We start from the raw sequence: 8903 nt of genomic DNA, 5'->3' as shown, positions 1-8903 counted from the left end.
GGTACTCTCACCCCTTGGGATGCGGGTGGTTCTCGGAGGCTTTACACCCTTGTCTGGGACCCAGATAGAAAAAGGCTTTTTAAAATAGGTGATAAATGACTTGGCTTAAAAAGAAACAAAAGCACAGAAGGGGACATGGAAAAAGGCAACTTGCCTGTCCTTGTCCCAGTGGAGCCCTGTCTGGCCCCAGACGGGCCACGTCTGTGTCGGCTACTTCCGGATCCGCAGGGCCATGTGGCAGCGCAGACGTGCCCCCTTCCCCGCCACCCCCGTCCTCCACCCGCATCCTGGAGAAGGCTCCCTGTCACTCCACATGTGTGTTAAGTCACCCCCCACCCAAGAAAATGGCCCCCAGCTCCTTCTCTGAGGTCACCACCTCCAAGCACAGTGGTTCAGAGCCCAGACCTGTCCCAGTGCTGATGCTGCCACGTGAACCGCTGTGTCCTCAGGCAAGTTCCGTAACCTCCCTGTGCCCCCGTCTCTTCCTCGGAAACACCGGAGCTGCTTGGTTGACACTGGTCATAGTAAACGCCGTGTGCGTGTTAGCTGTCGTCATGGCTGAGGCTGCAGTTTTGTGGGGATCCATCACCCCTTATCCTGTAGCTGACGTCGCCAGTCCCTCTCAGATGGAACACCAGGTGACCCTGGCACTCCGACAAGTCATTGGTGTGTGGTGACCACCCTCCCACCCCACCCCCTGCCCCGTGCCCTCGCCTCCACCCTGCGGGCCTCTGCGGGGTGGATTCCTAGAAGTCGACGCCCTGGAAAAGAGAGATGCGTGCTTTCGGTTCGGGACAGCTGCCAGATGTGGTCTGCATAGGCCAGTGCTGCCTGTGGGAGGCCTTGTCCCCCCCGTCTTTGCCAGGTCGGCTATCGGGCTTCGATCGCGGCCGTCTGAGAGATGGAGAATACATCTCATGGCTCTGTCTCCCATTTATTGGGGGGGAGACTCGGTATCACTGGACACGTCAACACTGGGACTTCCTCCTGCCCTCTGCCTCTCACTGAGGCTGGACGGTACCATGGTTAACGGCCTGGCCCCAGACCTACTGCCTTTCTGAGCCCATCCCCCCTTACTTGCTTATGTGACCCTTGGGCACATTACTCAGCCTCTTGGTGTCTCACTGTCACGGGAGATAAGAGTAGACACCTGCATCGTAGGGTGGTTGTGATGACAGCCTGAATCATATGTTAAGTGCTTAGATCTGTGTCTGCTGTGTAGTAAGTGCTATGTAAATATTGTTGGTTTATAGGAGCTCTTTGTATGTTGAGGAAAGCCCTTTTGTTATAGATCACAAATATTCCCCCAGGCCAGGTGGTTTTTTGTCTTTAGAGGTTGCTCTGGTTTTCTGGCTTTGTGGAGTAGAAACGGTTGTCATTGTCAGCTGGTGTGCGTGCCCCCGGAGGTGGCCCCTGCGACTGTGCTCTGTTCTCAGGTGCCCAGATCTGTAGGGAGGTGGCTGGAGTTCCTGGCCTTCCACCGAGGGGTAGAAGGGTGGCCTCACCCCCGGGTGCTTTGCGCTGTCTGGACACACTCTTGCCCAGGGGGAGCGGCTGTCACAGGAATCGGGGTGTGGGACTGTGCATCCAGGGGCCTTGCTGACAGTGACTCTCCCCCACCCCAGGCCAGCGTGCTATCCGGCTGGTTCCCATAGCTGGATGTGACTCGCTCATGCCCACTGGCAGATGCCCAGCTGTGTGAGTGAGCTACGGCTGCCTTTAGGGCTTTTGGGACAGTGTCTACCCTTGGCTTTGCTCTTCAGACCCCTGGCTCTCAGTGACAGGCACTGTGACGTCACCCCTTGCTGAGAGGGTGGGACGCAGGCGGTGCTGAAGCCCCTTGGTACCAGGTTCCACGGCCTGTGAGTATAGGCAGTTCTGGACATCGCCTGCAGGCCGTGTGCGGGATAGGACAGAACGCGGGCACAGCCACACCGGCGTCGCTCCCGCTGGCAGCGAGAACTGGACGAACCCCCAGAAGCCTGGGCTGAGTTCCTCTGGGCCCAGGGACCCTGCTCCTGCCCTTTCTGGGGACTTGCTCCCTGCTCAGCCACCATGCTGGAGCCCTGGACACCCACAGCACGTCACCCTCAGCGTCCTACAGGGGAGCTGTGTTGCAGGTGTCCCTGGCCAGTGTCCGGGCCAGAGCGGCTGCAAGCACCTGTGTTGTGCAGTCTGAGGCGGTGCTAGGGTGCACCCAGATGGGGTGCAGTGGGGCTCAAGGCGTGTGTAGATCTGTGCCGCCGAGGGGTTCCACCAGCTCGTGCCTCCCCCTGCGACCGTGGTGCCTGCTTTTCCCTACAAGCCCGAGAGAAGGGCCGCAGAAGGCCGGCATGCAGGGCCCACGGCAGAAGGCTCCGAGGAAGGCAGTGGCCCTTGCTCCTCTGAGTGGCCCTGCTGCCCTTCCTTCCTGGGGGCAGGAGCAGCTTGGTCCCTGTTGACTGTGGCTTTTGCTACCTCCTGGAGCCAAGATGGCCAGCTCCTGAGGAGGTAACTAGGTCAGCTCCTGCCTGCCCACCAGGCCGGCCCAGGATCACCAGGCAGTGGGGCGGCTGGGTGGGGGCTGCGATCCTATTAAGCAAAGCACCTTAGTGCCCGGCTGGGCGGCCTCCTACGTGCCAGACGCCAGGGCCAGCCCTGCCCAGGGCCCGAGGGCGCGCGCCGAGGGATGGAGGGCCCCGTCCTACTCTCCCTTTGAAGGCTTTGCCTCGTCACCCTTTCTGCAGGTGCACAGTGGGGCGGGCAGCACTCAGGCTCCCAGCCCGACTCTGTTCCTTCGAGCCGTGTGACGGGGGCAGAATTGCAGGACTCTGTGCCCAGTTCCTTCCCCTTAAACTGCTGGCAAGGTCGGGCAGCCTAGGCCTAGGGTTGTGGGGTGTGGGGGCAGTGACCGTAGAGCATGGGGCAGGCCATGCGGGCCCGTGCCTGGGCTGCCCCATGTCTCCCTGTGACGGCGGGTGGACCCCTGAGCGTCCTGCTCCCCACATGAACCCTCACCGGGCCCTGACAGTCATGGGGGCTCCAAGAGGACGTCCCAGGCCTTTCCGAGGTCAGCACTGAGTCTGAACTGACTCGGGAGAGGCGTGGTGCTCGGAGCCCGCCTGAGGTAGGTGGGGGCAGGTGGAGGCGGAACCTGAGGCCTGTCTGGGTTCTGGGTGGGCAGCGAGTGGGTAGGGTGGGCAGCTGTGGCCACCAAGGCTGTACTGACCACCCTCCCCTCCAGGGGGCCCAGGGAGCCTGCCTCATCGGGGGAGGGGTGGGAGACCCCTGGCCAGGCCAACAGTGACTGTATGGCCCCAGGAGGATAGGGCACCAGACGCTGGGAGGGACCGGGCACCCAGCCTGCCTGCTGAGGGGCCCCACCCGGCCATGGTAGGCTGCCGGCCTCATGGTGGGGTCCCCGTCCCCTGGGGACCCGGCTTGGTGTTGGCAAGGGGCAGGTGGGGGCTGAGGACACACTGGAGCTGGCCTCCACTTCTCGGCCCTGGGCAAGTCGCCTCATCTCATCTGCAAAGCAGCCTGGGCTCGTGGGCTGGTGGAGTCAGCACAGAGAAGGGTCGCCGAAGGCCATGTCACAGGCCGGGAGAAGCCTAGCGGCGGGGGGACCGGTCTGAAACGGCCCTCTTTCCCGGAGGTGGATCTCCCGCGTCTCCCCAGGCCTGAACGCTGTGCTCTTGCCTCTGAGGCCCCTGACCCTCCGTACCCCAGAGTTCCTGCTAGGTGGAGGGCAGGGGACGCCTGAGGCCTCTGCTGAGTCACCCACTGGGGCGGAGGGACAGGGGTCAGAGGGAGGAGAGGATCCTGGACCCCCATGGCCCCTCATGGCCAAGACCCTCTGGTCTCCTGCTCACTGAGGGGCCATGAGGCACCAGGAAGGCTTCAGGGTAGTCTCGTGGAGGTGATGAGCAGTGACCTCTGCGGGGAGGGGCAAGGGCCCTGTGGGGAGGTCTGGGAGCAGCGAGCCACTGGGCGGGGGCCGGGAACCTGTGGGCTGGGGTCGTGGGAGCGCGCCCTGGCTGGAGTGTGGGGCTGGGCCCTGTGCAGGGATCCCCATGGGTTCTTGGGCACAAAAGGGACTCTGTTGTCGCTTCTGTCACAAGGATCTCCTTTCTGGGGAGGTCATCTTGGGTTCTGGGGGCACCCCCTGGATTTTGAGGGAGAGGGGCAGGGCAGTGGTGTGCACCTCCTGATCTCCCTGCTAGTCCTCGTGGACAACTCCTTGGCGGGACTTGACGGGGATGGCTGACACTCCCCGTCTTGCCTGCCTCTGTCCTTGTCACTTTGTCCCTGCCCATCCTGGCTCGGCGAGTGCGTTTGGGGCGTTCTTAGGGAGCAGACTGCCAGGGGGACAGGTGAGAGCTGGAGGTGCCTGGATCTGAGCCCCGCTCTGCCTGCGGCTGGGCGGCCCAGGGCCGGGGGCTCAGCCTCTCTGAGCCTGTCAAGACGGGAGTGCTTACGGTGCCCCCCGAGCTCCGAGGAGTACGTTTGGGAGCATCTCAGCACCTCCCAGAGACAGCCATGGCCAGGACGGCAGCAGGCGAGGGAGAGGGGGCCTGGGTGTAACAGGGCATGGGTGTTGCGATCTCCTGGGTTATTTCTGGGTCCTTATCTCTGGCACCGCCCTCTGCTGGGTCCTCTGCCCGAGAGCCTGCCACTGCAGTCCCAGCTGTCAGAGCCTGCCCCCGCCTCCCTCTGCCTCCTGTAGCCTGGGCCTGACGGCAGCCCCCGTGTGACTGGGGACTCCTGGATAGCCCGTTATCTCTGGCCTGCAGCTGGCTGGGAAGTGGGGCTGGCAGGTGGGGCTGGGGGGCTCCCAGGCCGGCTCACTGCCTGTGGGACTCCTGACCGGGTGGCCGAGCCGAGGCCTGCCATGGCGGGGGAGCCCACCCCCACCCAGGCGAGCCCTGGCGGCCACTTTGGACAGCTTCCGAGTCCCTGCTGGGACACGCCTGAGCGAAGGGCCTGTGAGCGCCGGGTGGGGCGTGCTGGAGCGGGCCTGCCTGTCCCAGGGGTGCCCGGCCCGGCCCTAAGGGGTTTCACTGTCAGCCTCGCACCCCGAAACCACACCCTACATCTTAACCTGCTCCCAGAGGTGTCCCTGCCCCGGACGCACAGCCCCCCTCTCCTGGGGGAGCACTGGGGCCATGTGGGGGCTTCTCATTTCGGACGCGGGGGCGGGGGGAGCTGACCTTGAACATCAGCACAGTCCCTGCTCCTTGTCCACCGGATGTGGGTCTGAGGCCAGGCCCGGCCTCCTAGGGGCAGGGGGCTGAGCAGGAAGGAGCCCTCTGTCCTGTCGGCTGGGACTCGGGAGCACCCCTGGGGTCTGAGCAGGGTGGGAGGTCGGGACCCACCTCCAGGCATCGTGTCCCTCAAAGGCCCCTGTGGCTCCCTCCCTCCTCCATCCCCAAAACTCCCTTGGCCCTGATGCTTAGAGACCTTTGGGGCTAGGGGCTCCTCCTGGTGCCCGAGGCCAGGCAGCACGCTGGCGCGGAAGAGGTTTGGGAGCCTGGTTCCTGCCGGCAGAGCCCCACCCCAGGGAAGACCCCACCTGGAGAAGAGTTGGGACTGTTGGCAGGAAAGCAGAGAGGCTTGACTCAGGCCTCCCTCAGTTTACTCCTCTGGGACCTGGAGATAGCAGTGGCGGCCTCAAGGAGGAAGTGCCCCGCTGCCCGGTGAAGCCCGCAGGGCCCGCCGGAGGGGAGGTCTGTGTGCCGCCTGGCCCCAGGCTTCCCTGTCTCATAGGAGTGGACTGAACCGAGGATGCTGGTGGCACCCCGAAGCCATAGGTGGTTGAGGGCCAAGCTGGAAGCTGGCCTGGCAGTGCCGACCTATAATTCTGTTGGCATCTTTGATTCTGGAGCTGGGAGCCTAGCAGTTTCCACAGCCTGACCATGTCCCTTCTCCGGGGCCTGAGTCCCTGACTGAGTATGTCCTCCCAGCCAGGATTTGGCGCTCTTAGAACATCAGGCTGAGTCCTGACGAAACCTCAGGGCCCGATGTGACCCTGACATTGACAGAGACCTGGGCAGCTGAGGGCCACTGCTGGGAGACGGCGTCCTTATACTGCCCTGACAGCTCTCCTGGGACCTCAGTCCCTTCCTGAGGCTAAGCAAACGTATGTTCTGATTGGCTGCTGCTCTGTCACTTAAGCCTACGTGCAAGTGGCCTCACAACCAAAACAAAACAGCAGAGCCCACTTGGCCCAAGACGCCTTGTCTCCCGGCCACTAGCCAGCTGGCTAAGCCCTGGAACGTGGGCCAGGCCTGCCAGGCAGCGGGCGCGTCCATGCTCGCTGGCCTTTCCTGCCTAGAGCCGGGGAGTGTGTTATGGGCGTCCACGGGTACCAAGTGCCCAGGTCCCACTGGGGCTGAGATGGCCTCTCCAGAGGGCTGCAGGGTGGGGGGCAGGGCGCGCTCCCCTCCACCTCTCACTGTCCCTTCTGTGTCCTGCAGGAGATGGCAAATTCCGTCTACCTGGTCATGGAGGTGAGTCCCTGTAGGCCTGGCTATAAGGACAAGGGGCCAGGCGCTCCCAGCCCTTGGATCCCTGTCACCGGGGGCAGGGCAGGCTGCATTGCCCTACGTCTATGTGTCAGTGGGCTCAGCAGGTGCCTGGGGGTGGCAGGTGCCCCCGTTGGCCTCTCCAAACACAGATTGCAGGGGACACCTGCCCCGGGAAGGAGGTGGGTGCCTGAGTGCCCAGGGGTCAGGCGTAGGATGGCGGGGAGGCCTGGGCAGGCTTGGAGGGTCTGCCCTGGCTGCTAAGTGGGATGTGTGGCTGGTCTTTTGCAGTACTGTAACGGCGGGGACCTGGCTGACTACCTGCACAGTAAGTAGACACCCTATGGCCAGGTAGGGTGCACACCCAGGCACACCCGGCGTGAACGGGCTTCCCAGGGATAGCCTTGCGGGGCAGGGCTGGTCCGGATGTGCCTGTGCTGAGCGGGCCTTCCAGGTGGCCCTGGTGGCTGCGCTGCTGGGTACCAGCCTGAGCACTCTGGGTTCCCAGGGCGCTGCCACAGGCGGGGGGCAGCCCCTTCTGCACTCGCCCCCCGCTCCATCGGTTCGTCCAGCCCCTCCACTGTGTGAGAACCGGGCCCGGAGCTCATCACAAGGCCGCCGGCTGTGGGCCCGGCCTTGAGTTGCTGCTGAGAAGTAATGAAACTGAGCAAGGGGCAGGGTGTGCTGGATAGCAGCAGGGGGTTGCCAGGCAAGGAGGTGACAGTGAATAGGTCGGAGCTGGGCTGGTGGCATGTGGGGAGGAAGGTGCCAGATAGGGCTGCAGATGGGCACCCTGGGGTGGACAGGAGCGCGTGCCTGCAGTGGGAGTGACACCAGGCAGGAGGCCCCTCCAGCAGGGAGGGTCCGCGTGGTCCCTGTACCAGCAGGCTCGCGGGCCATGAGCGCCGTCTCCCCACAGCCATGCGGACGCTGAGCGAGGACACCATCCGGCTCTTCCTGCAGCAGATCGCGGGCGCCATGCGGCTACTGCACAGCAAGGGCATCATCCACCGCGACCTCAAGCCCCAGAACATCCTGCTGTCCAACCCCAGCGGGCGCCGCACCAACCCCAACAACATCCGCGTCAAGATCGGTGAGGCCTGGGCAGGGCGGTGGGCGGCAGGGCACTGAGCGGCGGGGTGCTGCGGGCCGGGGCCGGGGCCACCCTGCTTACGTCCTCGTCGCCCACAGCCGACTTCGGCTTTGCCCGGTACCTCCAGAGCAACATGATGGCGGCCACGCTCTGCGGCTCCCCCATGTATATGGTAGGTGGGTGGCCCACGGCCCTGCTGCCGGTGGCAGGGGTGGTGGTGCGGGGCTCCTCTCCCTGTGTCCAGAGCTGAGCCCTGTCCTGCGGCCTCGCTGCGCGCGGTTAGCCAGCACGTGTTTGCCACCACCTCTACGGTGATTGGCTGGCACCAGGCTGGTGTGGGTTTTGATTGGCAGCAGGCTTTTGTCATCGAACACTCAGTGTCCGTTCTTGCTGGAACCCTGACCTGTCCTTCCAACACGCTGCAGGCCCCTGAAGTGATCATGTCGCAGCACTATGACGGGAAGGCAGACCTGTGGAGCATCGGCACCATCGTGTACCAGTGCCTGACGGGGAAGGCTCCCTTCCAGGTGCGCGAGCCCGGGTCCCAGGTGGGCTAGTGCCAGTCGTTATAGGCCTGCAGCCTTCCCTCGCCAGGGTGAGGTCGCCTCCCAGCTCCCCACCGTGCAGTCACCTCAGGGCCGAGACCAGAGTGACCCCTGGTCCTGGGGTGCATTCGCGTGCGTCTGTGTGTATGTCGTGAGCCAAGTCCACAGCCTCCCTCCTGCCCATGCCAAGGCTGTGGGACCCAGCAAATTGGTGTCAGGACCCCAGGACCTGGGGTGGCACTGCATCCTGCAGGCCTGCACTTCCTGTGGTGATCTCACGGTCCGACCTGGTGGTCCTCGGTTCTGTCGCCAGCCTGCCCCACAGCGTCTGCTGGCATAGCCGCCCCACGCCAGGGGGCAGGGCGCACGCTCGTTCTCGGCTGCCCCCGGTGCCTGGCACACAGCAGTGCTCAGTGAGTGGCAGACGAACGGGCAGACGTGCGCCAGCTCTGCCCACCGGGCGCACTGCCCTCCATGAGGGCCAGCTCCTTCTGGGCCCTTCCAGGGCTGGGGTGTGCGGCCGCTCTCTGGTCCCAAGAAGCAAACACCCGGTCGCACCCGACACCTGGCAGCCCTGCAAGCTGGATCGCCTTCGTGCGGTCCCTGTCCCTTTGTGCAGTCGCAGCCCCGTCCCCAGAAGGGTCAAAGGTGTGCTGTCCCGGCCGAGTGTCCGGCAGCGGGGCCCCTCACACCACCGTCTCCCCACCAGGCCAGCAGCCCCCAGGACCTCCGCCTCTTCTACGAGAAGAACAAGACCCTGGT

General features: G+C 64.3%; 1 protein-coding gene across 2 annotated transcripts in view; it reads left to right on the top strand.

The window, feature by feature from the left end:
• The window catches only part of ULK1 (unc-51 like autophagy activating kinase 1), a 27778-nt gene that overhangs the window by 9201 nt on the left and 9674 nt on the right, over window positions 1–8903 (top strand). For both annotated transcript variants that reach the window (XM_023537401.1, XM_011371383.2), the window contains exons 4-8: window positions 6456–6488; window positions 6795–6831; window positions 7423–7596; window positions 7695–7768; window positions 8022–8123. In XM_023537401.1, coding sequence (XP_023393169.1) covers window positions 6456–6488; window positions 6795–6831; window positions 7423–7596; window positions 7695–7768; window positions 8022–8123 — 420 coding nt within the window. The remainder of the gene's footprint in view (window positions 1–6455; window positions 6489–6794; window positions 6832–7422; window positions 7597–7694; window positions 7769–8021; window positions 8124–8903) is intronic.

The sequence above is a fragment of the Pteropus vampyrus genome, unplaced genomic scaffold, assembly GCF_000151845.1.
Source record: "Pteropus vampyrus isolate Shadow unplaced genomic scaffold, Pvam_2.0 Scaffold189, whole genome shotgun sequence".
NCBI classification, from domain to species: domain Eukaryota; kingdom Metazoa; phylum Chordata; class Mammalia; order Chiroptera; family Pteropodidae; genus Pteropus; species Pteropus vampyrus.
Note: the sequence above shows the minus strand (reverse complement) of the source record. Positions and strands in the feature narration are given on the sequence as shown.